This window comes from Myotis daubentonii, chromosome 6 (genome assembly GCF_963259705.1).
Source record: "Myotis daubentonii chromosome 6, mMyoDau2.1, whole genome shotgun sequence".
Classification (NCBI taxonomy): domain Eukaryota; kingdom Metazoa; phylum Chordata; class Mammalia; order Chiroptera; family Vespertilionidae; genus Myotis; species Myotis daubentonii.
In genome coordinates, this window is record NC_081845.1 from 2,473,270 (window position 1) to 2,493,909 (window position 20,640).

A 20,640-nucleotide genomic window follows, 5' to 3' on the forward strand; every position below is an offset into this window, starting at 1 on the left:
TTCCATTATTCCAACTTACGGCACTCTAGATTAGTATATTGTAAATATAACCACTGAATTTTAAGAGTACACTACACATCATAATTTCTGACCTTATACTGCCAACTCTTTCTCGTATTTCAGAAAAGTCTCTAAAACCTAGCAAAAAGCCACCAATTTGCCTTTATTTAATCAATAGGTAGTTGATGCCTATTATGTCCAATATCATGCACACCTGCAATAGCAATTAATAACAATGGTTCTTGAGTTAAGTACCTTTAAATACCTTGCTGGGTAGAGAAAGAAAAATAAGAAAAATATCAGCTAATAAAAGCTATTTCAGAGGAAGAAACTGAATGTGAAACAATGAGCAACCAGATTGCTTCTAGATCGGATGCTCAGGAGAGGCCTCTCTGAAGTGATGTTTAAGCTAAAACCTAACGACAAGAAGCAGCCGGCCAGCAGACCTCAGTGCACAGCTCACAGACAGGTGTCAGGCTGGGAACAGGCTCAACTTGTTTGAAGAGTCAAGGTAACTACAGAGTGTATTGAAAAAGAGGGAGTCATTTACAATAAGGCCAAAAAGATAGAAAGGACCATACCAAGTAGGGCTTTGTAACAAAAGGCAAAGAGTTTGGAGCTCTTTATAAATGAACTGTGCAGAACAAGGAGGCTATCTGCAACAAAATGCTTATAGAGAATAGTTGAGCAAGGGATTAAAAAGAACAAAAAATAAGTTGCAAACAAGTTGTTATCATAGAAATTTTAGAGCCAAACAGACTCTTAGCTGTCACATGGTACAAACTCACATTTTACTAAAAAGACAATGTGGCCCAGGCTGTGGCTTCTTTGAGGTCAGGTCACAGATGAGCTGAGAGTTGTACTTAGTGCTCTCGAACATTCAGGCCAAAGCTCTTTACATAACTCTTGCCTTGATTTTTAATCTAAAACTAAGTCTTTACCATGTGCATTTCCAAAAGTGACCTAGCAGCATTCAGATGAAAACATACTTAGAATTTTTTAAAGTTATCCATGCCAAATTATTCACCTCTAGTCCTCTCATGAAATTATTTCAAAATGGCTGACAATGCTAAAGTGTTTACCATCAAACATACCGCATTCCAAAGTATGTACACAGAAAAAATATTGAATAGAACAAAATATACTTACATCTGGGTATTCTTTTACAGGCACATAAAGTTTCTCTTGTAACTGAACAATAGGTCCCACAGCATCAGGCAATTCCGCACTCCTCTTCTCTGCACTGCCATTTAATGTGTCATTGTACATGTCTTTCCGTACTCTGCTAATTTCTGTTAAAAGTAAAAATTTTAAATGAGTTAGACGAAAATATTCTTGCTAGTCCAGGAAAGAAAAGGGGGCAGGGGGATTTCACTGGTAAAGTGTTAAAATTCAAAGAAGTAAAGAACTGTTGACCTACCATTCTCTAGATCAGGGGTGGGCAACCCCTGGCACGCGTGCCAAACATGGCACGCCAGTAACTTTTGCTGGCACGCAAAACCCTCTCTTAAAATCTTCCATTCACAATTTTTTTCTAATATCGACTTTTTTTTCAGATAAATTCAGTGTAGGTGCATCTTAGATAAATAAGTAATTTTACATAACAAGTTATCTTAAAGACCATAGACATGGATGGACGAGAGAGGGGAAGAGCAATTTCTATGCCTCTGCCTTACCTCTCCCTGCCTTCCTAGATCCAACCAGTGTTTTGGTTTCATCCACATAGGCTTGTGAATCTTTGTTCTCAGTGATGAATTTTGTTAAGTCTCGTAATAGGAGTGGCCTGACGGATGAAAGTAGTAGTAGCTCGTGCATATCTCTGAAGGTCACAAAATATAAACCTGATGTAAAATCTCTGTCATCAGTGATGCAGCAGCAAAAGTCCCACTGATAATATCAAATGGAGTCATAAAGTTTTCTGTCGGACTATCAGTGTACATGTATACATTAAAACATAAATGTATTTTTCATCATCATATACTGTGTTTTTGTCGCTCGAATGAATTTTATTATTTTTTCAAGGTTCCTCACATGCGTACACCTTAAGAGATATCAAGTAGGCGTAACATGTTCTCAAAAAATTAGGGTTGTCACGCAAATGAATTTTGAGTCAGAGATTTTGCCACGCACTCACAAAAAGATTGCCCACCCCTGCCCTAGATTAAGTCTACAGGACTAAAGCTTCAAATTTATTTCTACTAGAAATTAAATTTATAGACCAAATAATACATTTTATTAAAACTAACCTCAGAGCCCAAGTTCTTATCCACTGTGATATAAATCTGGTATTTTATCTAATTCTCCATGCATATATGAGGCCAGAAATTCCAAATGATAACTTCAGTCAAATAAGCATCATAAGAATGCCTATCAGACAAAACTTAATACCAAAGGCTGCCTTCTACTTCAGATACACAGATTTTTTTAAGTTCAGCAGAAGTCTGATACTCAAATTTAGTATTTAAAACTTTAGGAATAAAGGAGATATGTTAGAGAGGGTATATAGAGAGAAGGAAGGACTGAACGAATCTTTGGAAAAGCAACATTTAAGGGGTAAGGAGAAGAGGAGGGAAACCAAGAAGAAATCGTAGTAGATAGAAGTAGGGAAGAGGTGTCAAAGAACCTAATAAATGACAGATGACTATTATTACATCCCAGGTATAAATATACTTCTTTAAAATAAAGTATGAGAAATCTATTTTAATGAGTCAAGTCCTGTACAAAGAAATTGATTAATTCTTTCAAGAATTCTTTAAGCTTCCACATTGTGCTAGAGCAGTGGTTCTCAACCTTCCTAATGCCGCGACCCTTTAATACAGTTCCTCACGTTGTGGTGACCCCCAATTTCATTGTTACAAATTGAACATAATTAAAGGATAGTGATTAATCACAAAAACAATATGTAATTATAGATGTGTTTTCCGATGGTCTTAGGCGACCCCTGTGAAAGGGTCGTTCGACCCCCAACGGGGTCGCGAGCCACCGGTTGAGAACCGCTGTGCTAGAGGCTCCTGACCACTGGTACCCGATAATGAGGGTTGTCATTATTAAATGAGCTGTAACCATCTCTCCATACTATAGATTATAACCTCCTTCGGGAAAAGGTTTGTGTCCAGTAGGATTTAAAAATGAAATCCTTTTTATTTATTTTTAAAATGTACTTTTTTGTCTTCCAAACATGGAATTTCAATATATTGTTATTAAGGAACTATCAAATATCACTTTAATTTTCTTTCTTTATTTAAAATCACTTTCAGCTAAATAAAATCCAACACAGAAAAAAAGGCATTATTGAAAGTGTTCTTACTTAGTCATTAAGTCTTCATTAGTGAAAACACTACTCTAATACAGTTTCTACTTCAATGATGACAATATTCATTTTATAACAAATTTTCTCTCTTAAAAAACCATTTGCCTATCAGAGCTAAACAAATATTTGTTTCTGAAAGCAAATGAAATTTTCAAAAAATCGAAAGAAGGTATCCTGGATTGAACTATATTATAAGGACAAGATCTCAATTATTTATTTTATGTATTTCCAGTTTCATAATACAATCTTTCCTAAAGATGGCCAGTATCAAGTTAGTGTTTTTCTTAAATTAGCATATGACAGTCATTCTCTAATCAAGTTTTCAATAACCAAGTAACAAGTGAAACATAAATATTGCTTAGGTAATTACAAGTATTTAACCAAAGGGAATTAAAATTTTTTAATCTAATTAAAAGTAAACATATATCCTTTGGTCCCAGTCTCTATACAAAAGCACCTTCAGTATTAGTTTATTACATTTAAATACTCTTTTTGAACTGCCCACAGTACTACAATAGTTTGAGAGCGGGAATGATTTTCCAGGTAAACATTTTATCGAATTAAAACACACACAAGAGAATCAACTATAAATGAGAAAATTCAGATGCCTTGATTAAAAAACACATAAAGCGCCCGGCCGGTGTGGCTGAATAGTTGATTGTTGACCTATGAACCAGGAAGTCAAAGTTTGGTCAGGGCACCTGCCTGGGTTTCTAGCTCAATCCCCAGTAGGGGGCGTACAGGAGGCAGCCAATCAATGATTTTCTCATCACTAATGTTTCCATTCCTTCCTCTCTGAAATCAATAAAAATACCTATTTTTTAAAAAACATAAACATACAAAACCCAGTAACCTTCACATATCCAACTAGATGATATAATGGAAGACATATTTCCAACTTAAGCTATATTTCTATAAACATTTGTGATTCTTTTATTAATAACTGAAAGTTCCATGAGACTCTGTTACCCTCTGTCTTCCCAGCTTCTAGAATCCTGCCTGGAACTTAGTGGGCCAGATCCTCAATTACTACTCAGTAGATTGGATGGATAGGTGGGTGAATGAAGGGAGGAATGAGCTAGGTTCTAGGGCGTTGAAGTAAAACAAGTCACGGGTTCCAGCTCTCAAAGAACTTAGTCTAATATGAAAGGTATATAATATGAAAGGCATATAAACAAACAGATAACCTAACGCCTCTGAACAGTAAGGGTACAGAGACAGTGGTAGCACAAAAGCAGGAGTCATCAACTAGTGCAGGTATTAGGGTCAAGAAAGAAGTCAAGAGGAAAGAAAGTCTGATATTTTTCTAATGACAAGGAGTCATGTAAAGCAAAAGCACACTCGGTATAATTAAAATTCTGTTTTCTTAAGATAAAGTCTTTTTACCATGTTTCTTTCAGTCCCTACAATATATCACTCAATATAATAAGTGAACACAAATTCTATATGAAACAGTACACAAAAGATGACTAAGACAGTGCTAGTTCTCAAAGAATTTACAATCCAATGCATCGTGGATCTCACCAGTTGAGAATGAATACTACCCTTTATTAACAGCAACTTTCTAGCCAGAAAATCATTAGCACTTCTTGGCATGGTATTTATAACACTCAAGTTAGAACAAGTTTTGGTTTGAGTTCTAAGAGCAACTGCTTGTGTGATTTTAAACAAGTTTCTTATTTAACCTTTATGTGCCTGTACCTCATATACTAGTAATTAGAGGCTGCTTTCTGAGTGACTCAGTTGAATCCACTGGTTTCCAACCTCCGTATACAAGTACTCCATTTATTTCCCCTCATGTTATAAAAAGTTCTGTCTCCAAAATTGTTCATTCTATTAAGTCCTGGTGGTCAGAGCTTTGGTTTATGTTGATATCAAGTGATATAATCACCGTCAAAAAGGCATGTCATGAGTATGGGTGACACTCTAATTCCTTCATAGGTGGTGGATTCACAGATGCTTCTTTATGAAACACAGGAGTGCTTCAAAATTAGTATATTTCATATGTTCTTCTGTTATATCAAACATAACATGACAATGCTCAAATGTTCCCTCATCTCCACACTCACTACCTACTTCAAATCACAGCTGTGGTTCAGAGAACTGAAAGTTCAGAAACTTTTGTTTACTCACCTAGTATAAAAATTCTGCCATTTGTGACATGAATAGACCTTGAGAATATTATGCTAGGTGAAATAAGCCAGTCAGAAAAAGCTAAGAACCATATAATTTCACTAAGACGTGAGATATAAAACTGAAACTCATGAACACAAACAGCAGTATGGTGGTTGCCAGAGGGAAGGGGGCTGGGATGCTGAAGGGGGTCTAATATATGGTGACTGAAGATTTTACTTTGGGTGATGTGCACACAGTACAACCAACATACAGATCTTGTATCATAGAAATCTACAACTGAAACCTATACGATCCTATTAACCAATGACACCCCAATAAATTTTAATGAAAAAAAACTTTCCCATTAATAAATCAGCATTTCCAAAAGTTTAAAAATAGATAAGTAAAAATTCCCACTACACTGACCCAAAAATATCTCTAAGATCAAGACGATTTTGTTTTAGGCATCTCTTAAGTTCTTAAATGTTACAAATTTATTTTACGGAACCAAAATTTTTCCTAAACTTTCTTCCCACCCCAATACTCCAAAGTTCATAAAATAGGTCAAATGCCTCTTTCATATGACAGTCCTACAAATATTTGAAGAGTTCTGTAATATCTAGTGTCTTCTTCTCTAATCTGCATATAATAGCATGGTTTTATACCCTCCCACTCATCTAGACACCTAGATGGTTAGATATCTAGATGGTTAATTTGTCTTTGTCCCTTTTACTACAGAAAATCCTGTATGCCATACAGCCTTCCCTAACAACTGATAGGTATGAAGACTGAGGTTGCCTACCCTCCAGTCCCAAATATCCCACCTTTCAGTGCGTTCAAGAATACCTATACTCTTTGCTGAGCACATAACACTGCTGACATGCTGGTGGTGGTCCCAATCCAAGCCTCCACCATCGATACAATTCTGTCTCCACGGATGCATACCTACTGAGTCAATTAAAAAAATTTTTGTGGTTCTTTTCTACTAGACACAGCCCTTCAGACTTAAGTTAATCTCATCAGTTGACATTCTTTAGGAATGATTATTCTGAGTCTAGGATCCAACTAACTGCAATTTCATTGAACACACACTTCTCTAGCCTGCATGCTAAAATGCAGGCACAACTTATCAATTACCTGACAAAAATCTGAAGCCACACTAGGACCTGAACCTCCTCCCAGATCTATCAGTATAAACAGGAAATAATCTGTTTTAGAATATACAGGTTGTGTCATCAAGTTTAGAATATAAATTTTTCAGTTTTGGGGAATAGTCACCTTTCCACCATTCAGCTCCTCTAATTTTTCCATGTTTTCTTGAACAGTCATCACATTTTTTCAAATCTCAATGTCCTGAAAACTAAATTTTTGTTTAGGACTAAAACTTTGTTTCACTTACAAAAAAAAAAAAAAAAGACAAGAAAAACTTTGTTTCACTTATGCTACTTACCGTCTAGTCATATTTCTCTGCTTTAATTATCTTGATGTTTGTCCTTTTGCAAACTAAAGCTCAATTATCGGTAAATAAATTCTGTTTATAGAAGGGAAAACAGTCACTGCACAGTTCTGTTTTGTGACCTCTTAATATACATCACCTGCCGTAAGCCTTTTTCCTTCCCCTTAATTCATCTAACTACGACTTTAAGTAAAAGCTTTGTTCCAAAATCATTCTTGCATTTCATAAGCCTCAAGCTCATTTCTGCCTATGGTTTTCTATCACCACCACTCTTCTATTGTTTCTGAATTATTGTATGTGTATCCTACCCTTTGCCACCTTAAAATTTTACAAATCCTTTTAAAATATGAACTATTGATTAACTAACAGACCTATGGAAAAGTACAATGTCACAATTCAAGATAACATGAATAATACAGAATAGGAAAATATAAGGTAAGAAATCTAACTGATTAAAATTAAGTAGTCATTTCCCACATAGATAATAACTGCATAAATTCAATACTGCAATGTTGGAAGACTAGGTAAAAAGAATAAAACATAGCCCTATTTCACTTTCTGGCTTAGAATTTTTCAACAAATTTAAATCAAGAAAATAAGAATTGAGAAATAATAAAAATATTAACTAGCTCAGTAATAAATAAAAAACTATCCATGATATACAAATAAAATGCATGAAAGTACCATTTTTAGGATTTGCAACATCCCAAATTAAAAGATGACTGTTATAAAACTGAAAAAATTTTCATACAAAACATGTCATGTACTCAATGTTACGGTAGCTAACTCTAATTGCTCAACTGGCTATTCTGATGTTATAGATATATTTGGGCATCTATCTGATTTCTTTGTGCCTTACACTTAAATCCATAAAAAAAATTACATCACTGTAATACAGCTGGAGCTATAATGAAAAAGTTATGGTATCATTTGACCATTATTTTGTTTTTAAATTTCACATTTTCCATTAATTTCTGCAATAAAATAAGAGCCAACTATTTATAAAAATATCTATGCTTTGATGTTCATAGTGTAAATTTTATAAGCAAAGTTAAAATGCCAGCTTTTACCTTTTCCACTGAAATTTAAATGAGCTCTATTATTTCCTCACTATTGCAATTCATCTCTCGCTGGACACTAACTTGGCACACTTCCACAAAGAGCAAAGTGAGATTTTAGTTATTTTAGTCGTATTAGTCTCTACTTACATGATATTCATTAAATATTAACATATAGGGTGTATTTATAACCACAGAACAATTGTCACTACATAGTGCTGTCATATGCCCTTAGTCAACACAGCTCTCTTCTCTTAAAAGAAACCTCTCATTCAGGGTTTGCTAAATCCTGGGAAAAGCTTTAAAGATATTTTGAGCATAGCAAAACCCATAGAATAACATAACTTCACTGTGCTCATTTTAAAAAGCCATATTCACAAGCTACAGAAAGCAAATGCATTAAAAAGCTGATTATTAGAGAATATGCACTATTTAGTGGAATATGTTTTGCTTACTCAAACAACAGAATAAATTAAATCTGATTTAACTTTGAGGTAACTACTTATTGAAAGTGGCAAGGAAAAAAAAAGCTATCAATAATTCTCTAGATGGGACCTTATTTTTAGGTTAAACTGTGTTTGTACTTCAGAACTATAAGCACAAAAAGAAAAACTAGAGTTAAATTCAACTTCATAGGCCTCCTTTAAACTGTCAAAATCAACAATTGTGCAAAACTGTTGATATATTTCACATAAAAAATGTGAAATAGCAAGTCTTATAAAAATGTCTATCCTATTTCCATGACTGTTCTCAGGAGCTGTTTTATGTTTTTGAAAGTTATGTAACAGTAGCTGCATTTTCCTAAAAAAACAAAAAAACTCTTTCAAAAGTTACAGAAAAAAATGTCTAATGAATGATTCAATGTATACTAAGTATGTGTATTTTTAGATAGACACAGAGAAGTTAAAAAAAAAAAAGACATCACACCTCGCCCTAGCTGGTATTGCTCAGTGGTTAGAATGTCAACCAAAGCACCTAGGTTGCCAGTTTGATCCCCATGGAGTGCAGGAGGCAACCAATTGACCTCTTTCCCCCTTTCTCTCTTCCTCCCACCCCCCCCCTCCTCTCCCCTTCCACTCTCTGTAAAAAGCAATGGAAAAAGTATCCTCGGGTGAGGATTAAGAAAACAAAGCTATTACACCTCAAAAAACTAAAAATAGAACAACCATATGACCCAGCAATTCCATGTCTGGGTACATATCTGAAGAAATCCAAAACATTAATTAAAAAAGATAGGCACTCCTAGGTTCACTGTAGCTAAGATATGGAAACAACCTAAGTGTCCATTAATAAATGAATGCATAAAAAAGAAGTGGTACATATATACAATGGGATATGACTGGCATCCTATATAATAAAAGGCTAATATGCAAATAGACCAAACAGCATAAAAACCAAAAACCAGTTGTTATGACGTGCGCCGACCAGCAGGGGGCATGCATGGAATATGGCGGGTGTTGGCCGCAGTGGGATGGTGGAGCAGGTGAGTGGGGGTGCCAGACCAAGGCGAGGCTCCGCCAGTCGCTGTCATAAGGGCGAGCCTCTGGCGGTCACTGAAAATTCTTTGCTCCTGCGTGCAGCAGTCCCGCCCAGCACTCACACCTGCTGCCAGCCCCAGCCCGGCTTGCACCTGCTGCTGGCACTGGAGCTGCCACTCGCACCCAGTGCCAACTCTGGCCCCGCTCGCACCTGCAGCCGGGACCGCCACTCACTCGGTGCCATCAGCGGGTGAGAGCAGTGGCTGCTGGCTCGGATCACCCTTGAGGGCTTCTCCACCTCCCCCTGCTCCTGAGGGGCAATCGGGGCAGCAGCCACTGCTCGAACCTGCTGCTGGCGCCAGCCCCGATCGCTCCACACTGTCAGCGGGTGTGAGTGGGGCCGGCACCTTCAGTGCGTGGGAGTGGCGGCGGCAGGAGCTGGGCTGCCGGCAGACAAGGGGACCAGGGGCTGTGGCGGGAGGGACCAGGTGTGGGCGCGGAGGATGGGCTGAGACCCGCCCCTGTGCCTACTTGCAGCCTCGAAGCCCACAGTTTCTTTCAAGGTGCACAAATTTGTGCACTGGGCCCCTAGTAAAAAGTAAAATAAAATCTTGCCATTTGCAGCATGATGGATGGACCTAGAGGATATTATGCTGAGTGAAATGTCAGACAAAGAAAGATAAATACCGTATGATTTCACTTACATGTGGAGTCTAAAAACCAAAATAAATGAACAAACAAAACAGAAACAAATTCATATAGAGAACAAATAGATGGTTGCCAGACTTGGGGGTGGGGGAGTGAAGGAATTAATACAAGTACAAATTGCCGTGGGGATGTAAAGTTCAGCATAGGGAATACAGTCAATCATGTTGTAATAACTTTGTGAAATGTCAGTCTGGTCTAGACTTACCAGAGTGATCACTTTGTAAGTTATATAAATGTCTAATCACTATGTTGTACACCTGAAACTAATATGTTATATGTCAACTGTAAAGATGTAATGACTATTAACAGTCATCTCTGAGAGATGGATTTACAGGAACTATTTAGCTTTCACATTATTATGTGAGTATTTTTGTGTTATCACTTAGAAAATAAAGATATTCTCATTTGGAGAATAGGAAGTACTTTAAGTCAAAATGCTGCACGTATTATTGAATTCCCTACACAAAATTATAATAAGGATTAAGTCATTGACTCCCAAATCTAAAAGAAAATCCCCAGAGACCTAGCTAATTAATTTTTACTGTATGAGCAACTCCACCATGCTAAAATAATTTATATGAATTATTACCTGATCCTCATCAGAATCTGAATACTGTAATAATATTAATAATTCTAATAATGCTCAAAGATTTAAAAAATTGGTCCAAGGTAACAGTAAGTCCAGCCACCTTTTATTTACAGTTTCATAAAGGAATTCCTGAAATAAGAATCTTAAAATTCACTTTAAGAGATGAGAGAGAATGTGAAAGAAAAAAATGGAATAAACCAACTTTTGGTGTATTACTAGCTGTACTAGAGTAAGTTCACCAATTTGCTGATGACACCAAAAACCAGTTTTTGTAGCCTCCGTTCACTCCCAGCTTCCTGAATGAGTACATGGACACTGCTGGTGTACATATAAGGGAAAATAGGCTACCAGAAGGAAAAAAAAGAACAGAATGGGGGAAAGGATATTTTTAAAGTGAATACACTAAAAACCTGTTATTTAATTGGAATAGGTATTCTTTCTCATTTAAATTGAATTTTGTTTGGAGGTTAGTTACTTTTAAACTATGTTAGTAAATTAAACATCAAGTATAATTTAATAAAAATTTTGCCTTCTAGTCATTTCATTTAGAATACTCAGGGGAAACCAGTCCTTGTTTCCATATAATACGCACTGTATGAAAATTTAAATTAAAATTTGATGGTTAAGAAATACTCATGGAAAATAGCTGAAGATGCAACAGTAAATCAATCCGTAGGTATCATCAGAAACCAGGTAAAAATAATACTTGAGAATCTGGTGATTTTTATTAATGACTCTTTTCCGAACCCTTTTAATATATCTGGAAGAATAAAAATAAACTCATCGTAATGGAAATGGATACCCAGGATATAGAAGTGAAAGAGAAATTTTTTTCAGCGTATAGTTATAGGTCATTTGAATTTTTGATAATCACAATGTATGAACATTTCAAAAATACTTTTCTTACAAATTCTTACTTGTAACATGATAGTGATAGTAATCGGTTATAATTCATAAGACCACAATGCCATATACTGAATAAAATAAGTATATGGGAGAGAAGGGACAGGTCACTCTTACAAAATTCCAGTTAAAATATAGAAAGATGGGTAGAGAAAATCACCAATAGAATACCATAGTAGCCAGGCTGGTGTGGCTCGGTGGTTGAGAGTTGACCTATGAGCCAGGAAGTCACGGTTTGATTCCCAGTCAGAGCACGTGCACAGGTGCGGGCTGGATCCCCAGTATGGGGCGTGCAGGAGGCAGCCAATCAATGTTCTTTCTCATCGTTGATGTTTCTCTCTCTCTCTCTCTCTCTCTCTCTCTCTCTCTCTCTCTCTCTCTCTTCCTTCCTCTCTGAAATCAATAAAAATATTTAAAAAAAAAAAAGAGACAAAGAAAACCATAGTAATAATTGTTTCAGGCAAAAGCCATTCAACAGATGCTAAAATTAGTGAACAAAAAATATGAGAAATAGGATATCGGTACAGTTTCAGAGTATCTCCCCACAAGACATTTAATTACAAAGGAAAAAAGAGACTGTATAGTAGAGAAACCTGGCAGATACCATCTTAACCAGGTGACCGAAGTTAATATTACCAAAGAGACATATACCGCTAGTAGGATGCACCGAGAAAGGCCAGACAGTATTTCTGCCATTTTCTTGCCAAAAAAGCACAATGTCAATCTAAACATGAGCAAACACCACACAAATCCAAATTGAAGAATATTCCACAAAATCACACACCAATAATCCTCAAATTTGTCAATAAAAGTGTCATGAAAGAATGTGACACTATCACAGACTGAAGAAACTAAAAAGACATCACCAGAGTTAGCTAATAATATTCTATCAATGTTAATTTCCTGGGTCCTATAATTGTAGTATTGCTGTTTTATGAGTTAATATTAACTTCCGTAACTATTTTTTTCTACTTTATCAAAGCCTATATTTATTTCAAAATAGAAAGCTAAAATAAAAGCTTTCACTTTGGCCTGCTGAGTTATTTAATTGGGGGTGAGATAGTTGGAGAGAATGAAAGCCATGCAAATGTCTTTTCTAGTTTTTGAAAAAAATAAAAAGCCTGCTTAGTAAAACTAGGGATCTCAAAAGCATTCAAAATAATCTCTAATGCAAAGTAATGTTTAACATGCATTGCTTAAAACACACACATATTTTAAACCCACCATAAGAACATAAAGAAAAAACTACAATCCATCAACAATGACCTTTTTGTAGAAAGCAAATCTAGTAACTGCATGTAGTAAGGAAAAAGGACCTGAGTTTACATAATTCTAGATTTTACTCCTGATTCCCTGCAGGAGGTAGCTGTGTGGCTTTGAACTTAACCCTGTGGGTCTGTTTCCTCTTCTGTAAAATGAAGTTAGACCAGATCACATATTTGGTCTGTGCATCTTCCTTTTCTTCCAGAGACCCCGTTTCTGTCGCCTATCTGTGTCAATGCCCCACAGGAAAGGACTGTGTTTGCTCCATTACCAATGGGGGACCTCATAGGGTCAATCCTATTCCTTGGCATCACACATTCCAAAATGTCTTAAACCACTGATACCCTTGGGAAGCACTACATCTTAATAGAACTATGCTGTACACATTTGTATTTGAGGAAGTGAGAGATCTGTCCCTGTGCAGTTTATCCTCTTCAAGCTCCAAATCCCTAAGGGCTTCAAAGGCATTTGGTAAATCAGAAAAATGAAACATATTCTTTTTTTGGAATGAAAAAAATCCCAAAATTTCTGAAGGAATTATGTCTGTGTAGGAGAGAGGTGGTTTGCTTTTCTTAGATAACAATTTCTTTGATTTTTAATTATCCTTTTCAATTGTATTCCAAATTCTACCTAAGCTCAATGGAGGAAAAATCTAAGATCTGTAATCATGCTCCATATGAATATCACCTTAATTTCATGAACAAAAGCTAATGCATGACAATAGATAATCGACTATAAACAATATTCCAAAAGGTCCTTTATAGCAAGCGTTGAGATTAAATTAGGAAAGAAAACTTCCATTTTTTAACAAGAGCAACAGATATCAACATGACAGGAGCTAAAAACATTATTTTTAAATGGCGAAACTATATGATCTCAAGTAAGCCAATGTTTGTTTACTATACAAAAAAAAAAATATGCTAGATTCAGAACTCCTATGTTATGCTACTGGCAGAACTCTACTTACTACATTTTTACTGCCGCTTAAAGTATATGTTCTCATATAGTCTTTATCACTTTTAAAAAATAATTTTTTATTGATTTCAGAGAGGAAGGGAGAGGGAGAGGGATAGAAACATCAATGATGAGAGAGAATCATTGATCGGCTATCTCCCACACACCCCTCACGGGGGATTGAGCCTGCAACCCAAGAATGTGCCCGACTGGAATCGAACCCAGGGCCCTTGAGTCCACAGGCCAAGGCTCTATCCACTAAGCCAAACCGGTTAGGGCCTCATATATTGTTGAAAATCGATTTTAATGAGTTTTAAAATGCAGAATACAGCATTCTTGTTGAGATCATAGAAATTAAATTTATTAGAATGAAAGCTAATTGCTACATAAAAATATTATCAAAACAATCCAACAAAAAAACCATGGTCAAAGACATTCCAGACCAATTTTCTCCTTGAACTCAAATGTCCATATCCATATGTCTTTTAAATATGTCACCTTGATACATTCAAAACCAAACTCATCTGTCCCCCAAATTGTTCCTACTGATACCAGAAAATGCAAGTCCATTCTCTCACACATCATCTCTAATCAATCAGCAAATACTATGTACTCACCTTTTAAAATAAATCCAGAATCCCACTTCTCAACCACCTTAACCTCTACCACCCTAGTTCTAGCCACTATCATTTTTCACCTAAACCACTGATAACCTAACTAGCCTGTCTCCCTGCTTCCACCACTGCCCCTTGTCAGTCAAGTACAGCAGTTCTCAACCTGTGGGTCGCGACCCCTTTGGGGGTCGAACTACCCTTCACAGGGGTCGCCTAAGACCATCGGAAAACACATCTATATTTACATATTGTTTTTGTGATTAATCACTATGCTTTAATTATGTTCAATTTGTAACAATGAAATTGGGGGTCACAACATGAGGAATTGTATTAAAGGGTCGCGCGGCATTAGGAAGGTTGAAAACCACTGGTCTAGTCTGTATTCTCCAGAGTCAGCCTGTTAAAATCCAAGCAATGTCACTCCTCTGCTCAAAACTCTCCCACGGAGCTCTTCTCAAACTTTTTGGTCTCAGGAGCCCATACTTGATAAATTACAAGAAGGGGCCGGCTGGTGTGGTTCAGTAGCTGAGTGTTGACCTATGAACCTGGAGACTGCAGACTGGATCCCCAGTGTGGGGCGTGCAGGAGGCAGCCCAGCAGATCAATGATTCTCTCTCATCACTGATGTTTGTTTCTCTCTCTCTCTCCCTTCCTCTCTGAAATAAAGATATATTTTAAAAAAATTACTACAAGGAAGCTTAAAGAACTTATATTGGTCAGAATTATACCTATTAATATTTATTGTCCTAGAAATCAAAACTTTAAATTACTTTTGATTCATTTTATAATAAAAGTGAACCCCATTACATGCTAACAAAGCAATTTATGGAAAACAGATTATTTTCCAACAAAACAAAACAGTGAGAAGAGACATTGTTTTATATTTTTATATTTTTGCAAATCTTTTAACTGTCTTCCTTAAAGAATTCAATCTGTCTTCCCTCTAAATTCAATTTGTTGCAATATCACGCAGCACAGAGCCTCTAGGAACACTGCACTGTACACTCATGTGAAAATGAATGAAAAAGTCAAGTGACAGTATTATGAAAACACTTGGCCTCTGATTCCCTAAAAGGGTGCTGGACCATGTTTAAGAACCTGCTCTAATGCTTTCCCATGTGTAAATGCCCCGGTCCTCACAAAGATCTGCAAGGACCCACAACATCCAGAGGCTCCCTCTTACCATGCAGCTCTTATCTTTCTGACCCGCTCTCCTAACCAATCTACCCCTCCCCCAACCCCTCTGCCCCCTGATCGTTCACAGCTACAGCCACACAAGGAATTATTGGCCCTGTCCTCACAGTTCTGCATTGACTATTCCCTCTATTTGTAAAGCTATTACCCAGAGGAGTATGGCTCACTCCATTACCTCCTTCAAATTTCTGCCCTAATGTCAATTTCTCCAACAGACCCTCTCAGACCTCCCTGTGTAGTACTGCACCTTGCCCCCAATCCATCAGAAGACTCTGATTCCCTTTATCCTGTTCAATGTATTCCCATAATTCACAATGCCTAACATGGTACAGAATGTATTTCTTGTGTATTGCTGTCTCCTACATAAGAATGTAAAATCCGGATGGCAGATAGCTTTGATTTTTGTCTTTTGCTATATTCCCAACATCTAGATCCTTGGGGGGAAAAACATCGCTTAAACCTCATTAGGACTATTACCACAAAAATATGCAGAGCTACAAAGCATTCTTAAAACTTTACTCAAGCATCAATAGGTTTATTTGTTTGATTCCTCATTCCTTTTATTTTAAAATATATCTTAAAAAAATAATAAATCTTTATTGTTGAAAGTATTACAGATGCCCCCTTTGTGTTTTTATCCCCATTGACCCCTCCACCCCACACCTGCCCCTCCCAAGCCTTCACCACGCTATGGTCAGTGTCCATGGGCTATGCATATATGCATATGAATTCCCCAGTTAATCTCTCCTCCTCTCCCCACAACCGCCCTTACCCTCCCACCCCCAGCCTTCCCTCTGAAATCTGTCAGTCTGTTCCATGATTCTATGTTCCTATCCTCATTCCTTTTTCCTTGAGAAGTATCAGAAATGAATCCTTCCTCCTCAAAAGGGTTTGACTCTCTCTTTTTTAAAACATATTTTATTGATCTTTTTACAGAGAGGAAGGGAGAGGGATAGAGAGCCAGAAACATCAATGAGAGAGAAGCATCCATCTGCTGCCTCCTGCACACTCCCTTACTGGGGAAGTGCCTGCAACCAAGGTACATGCCCTTGACCAGAATCGAACCTGGGACCCTTCAGTCCGCAGGACAATGCTCTATCCACTGAGCCAAACTGATTAGGGCTTGACTCTTTATTCTGGATTTGTGAGACTCTGAAACACTTGGTTAATAACATATGTTCGTTATATCAATGTTAAACTCTCTAATGTATTTCAGATTAAATGAGAAGATAAAATGCACAAGCATCTCAATATGAATGGCTTTCCCTTAAAGAAAAAAACCCAGCTAATCTTAAGGAAAAGACTGCCCTGCCCCTGCCCGGATAGCACCAAAAGGGTTGTCATTCCTCAAGGTTTTTTATAACCTCTGTATTTACAGTCTGCATAGTTCAACTCTTTATTTAAAGCATATTTAGTAAAAATTTAAGAGTAAGATTTTATTCCCTAATGTGCAAACTGTTTATAAAATAGGTTGACCTGAATAAAATATAATCTGAGTTTTTCTAAAAACTGTCAATCCATGGTACAATATAATGGTTTTTCAAAAATACACACATTCAACAAATTTGTATTGTATATTTACTATGAACTAGACCAGTGATGGTGAACCTTTTGAGCTCGGCGTGTCAGCATTTTGAAAAACCCTAACTTAACTCTGGTGCCATGTCACACACAGAAATTTTTTGATATCTGCAACCATAGTAAAACAAAGACTTATATTTTTGATATTTATTTTATATATTTAAATGCCATTTAACAAAGAAAAATCAACCAAAACAATGAGTTCGCGTGTCACCTCTGACACGCGTGTCATAGGTTCACCATTACTGAACTAGACACTGACTGTGGTCCTAAGGATATTGTCACGTGCAAAAACAGACATGGTCCCTGCTCTTTCAGAAACAAAGTAAACAAAAATAATAGTTAAAGCAGAGTATTCAGGTATGGCCTCAAAGAAGCACCTCTCACAATACTTCATATAGCAAAGCGGTGATAATTTTAACTTAAATGGAATTTCTATCCTCACTATCTATAATTATAAAAGCATAATATGCAAATCGACCGAACAACCGAACAGCAGAACGACCGTCCCGACCACCACACTATGACACGCACTGGCGCCAGGCCAGCCAAGATGGGTGCAATGTGATTGTTGGGGAGCCCCGCCATCGCCCCACGATTACCCCGAAGAGCAAGGCCCAGGCCACTCTCTGCATGGCGGTCGATCACAGAGCCCCAGTCTGGTGGGCAGCGCCTCCCTCTGCTGGGTGATCGATCGCCCCAAAGAGGGAGGTCCAGGCTACCCAGCCAGCGGCCAACAGAGGGAGGCCCAAGCAACCCGGATGGTGGCACTGCAGCAGGTGGGCCGGGCTTCCCTATGCAGGGCAATCCATCTGGGGGCCCTGTGATCGATCGCACCCCACGCTTGTTGCCCACAGAGGGAGGCAACTGGTGGCGGGGGATGGGGGAGCAGCACCGCATAGATGGCAAGCAGTGGCAGCAGCACGGGCGGGGCCAGCTGCTGGCAGCCGGGGGAAGGAAAGCCCCGATAGGCCCTGATCGCTGGCCAGGCCTAGGGATCCTACCCAAGGGGTCCTGGATTGAGAGAGGGCGCAGGTCAGGCTGAGGAACACCTCTCCCCACCGTGCACAAATTTTGTGCACTGGGCCTCTAGTTATCCTACAACGTAATCTATGGAATTAGAAAACACTAAAAGTTATATATTGAATTCAGTGGTTATGTTGTCTATATGAGGAGGATATAGACATCTGAGAAGTAATTATTCAGGGAAAACTGAGTCCTCAGACAGGAAGCCAAGAAGAGCTCCTGATTCCTCTAGACCAGCGGTCACCAATCTTTCAGACCTCACAGATCACCAGTGGACTGGTTAGCGACCACTGCTCTAGATTTCACATTCCTGCTTGAGACTGAGTTTCTAAGAGTAGACTTGTTTGTCAAAACCCCTTGGAGGCCAAGCCAACCAAACAACTGCCCAAGGAAGCATCTCTATAGGACACAGTTTAAAATGAATTCTCTTTGATAAACAAATATCCAGCTACTTGCTACTCCATCTCTACTTCTCCTGTTACCCCTTTCCCAGGGCTGATTTAAGTGCCACAGCATCCCATTACTGGGAATGAAACAGAGCTGACAGACTGGTGGTGGTAATTAGTTAGAGAAGCACCTTTTAAACTCCGAATTTAGAGTAATGAGGTCTAACATCTGTCCAAGTGATTGAGTCCCTTCAAAGTCTACCTTGCAGACTTTAATCATGGTCTGGTTAAATGGATTTCCTTACAGATAAGTACTTTCCTTTTTTCCATTTTATAGTTAGGAAACTGAGATTTTGGGATTATGCACTTTACCAAAGATCACATAACTTGTGAGTCAGGATCCAAGCCTAGGTCTGACTCCAAAAGTTGTATTCGTTTACTCAAACCACACTGCCTCTTCAACAATACTGCTCCATCTCCCAAAATTAAATTTGGTTGCTGTTAGAGAAAGTGGTCTTACTAGTGAGAAAAGCAGTGATGGCAGACAATAAAAGAGAAGTGAAAAAAGATGGGGGAGAGAGTAGAAATTGAAGATACGGATAAACAAAAAGAGGAAAAAGTTAAAAGAAAAGAATGGTATAATCCAAAGTAAACATAGAATGAAAAGTCAGATGAGATTCTCATTTAACATCTATCAGGAACTTGCTGTACATCCTTCAACAAGTCATTTAAGTTTTTCATGGTCTATGTTTACTTTCATCTATAACAGGGGTGGGCAAACTTTTTGACTCGAGGGCCACAATGGGCTCTTAAACTGGACTGGAGGGCCGGAACAAAAGCATGGATGGAGTGTTTGTGTGAACTTATATAAATTCAAAGTAAACATCATTACATAAAAGGGTACGGTCTTTTTTTTTTTTTTCAGTTTTATTCATTTCAAACGGGCCGGATCCGGCCCGCGGGCCATAGTTTGCCCACGGCTGATCTATAAGGACATCTAAGATAACTAACTCTAGACCTAAACTTCTGAGTCTGAGAGAAATAAATCATTTCACTGAGTAACACATATTTATAGGCTGTCTGGCACATTAACAGTCTGCTAATCCTGAATTTCTAGGGTATGAGGCGCGGTGCCGGGTGCCGGGTTCTGGGTGCCGGTGAGAAGTTAGTAAGCAACATGGTCTCTGTCATCACAACTCCTCTAACAGTAGGAACTGGTTTCTATGTAAACAGCCTAGAAGGCTAGAGTGATTGATAGATGAGACCGAGTATCCTGGGATATGAATACCTGGACCTGAACACTAGACAGAGCAAGAAAGACCAAGCTAGGGAAAACTGGATTGAGGTATGTAAACCCTCATTTTAATTATTACGAAGGAAAGAAGAATAAAAGTGGAAAAAACATAGATGTGTTATTTATCACTGATGACATGTGAATGCATTGGCAGAACTGATATACAAAAAAAAAGCTTAAAATATATGCTGCTGGCCCCTCGAAATTTTTCCCCAAAACCTTAGCTTTTGGACTCCTAATCCCATCTCTGTACCACACTGATATATTTAGCAATGCCTATGATTATCCAGGAAAGTGGTACTGTTTTCCTTGCTCAAGGTACTTCCTCCATTTACTCAAAAACAGAGGCCAATGAACAGCTGTGTATTTTAGAGTAGCCAGACTAAGGTTTAAAGATACGCACATTACCATTCAACCTAGGTATTTGTTCCCTGAAACCACTACATATTCCCAGTAGAAAGTTCATAATGAAAAGAATTTATAAGAACGAAGTTCTGTCTTCAACAAGACCTGAACTGATAGGGACAAGTAGAATACTACTGATTTAAACAAAATCTGAAAAAACCACCTTATTTCACACAGTACTTCACACTACTACCATCACCTTGGAAAATGAATGAAATCCAGTCATTCACACTGAATCTCTCAATAGTGGTTTAAAATCAAACATTTCTAGGAAGACTATGTATAGCAATATCTACCATCTTTAGT

General features: G+C 37.7%; 1 protein-coding gene across 8 annotated transcripts in view; it reads right to left on the reverse strand.

The window, feature by feature from the left end:
• Nucleotides 1-20,640, reverse strand: part of QKI (QKI, KH domain containing RNA binding) — a 134,716-nt gene that overhangs the window by 90,016 nt on the left and 24,060 nt on the right. For all 8 annotated transcript variants that reach the window (XR_009453342.1, XM_059699883.1, XM_059699882.1 and 5 more), the window contains exon 2: nucleotides 1,150-1,292. Coding sequence is in view for 7 of the 8 variants with exons in the window: in XM_059699883.1 (XP_059555866.1) it covers nucleotides 1,150-1,292 (143 nt within the window). In the remaining variant the exon portion in view is untranslated. The remainder of the gene's footprint in view (nucleotides 1-1,149; nucleotides 1,293-20,640) is intronic.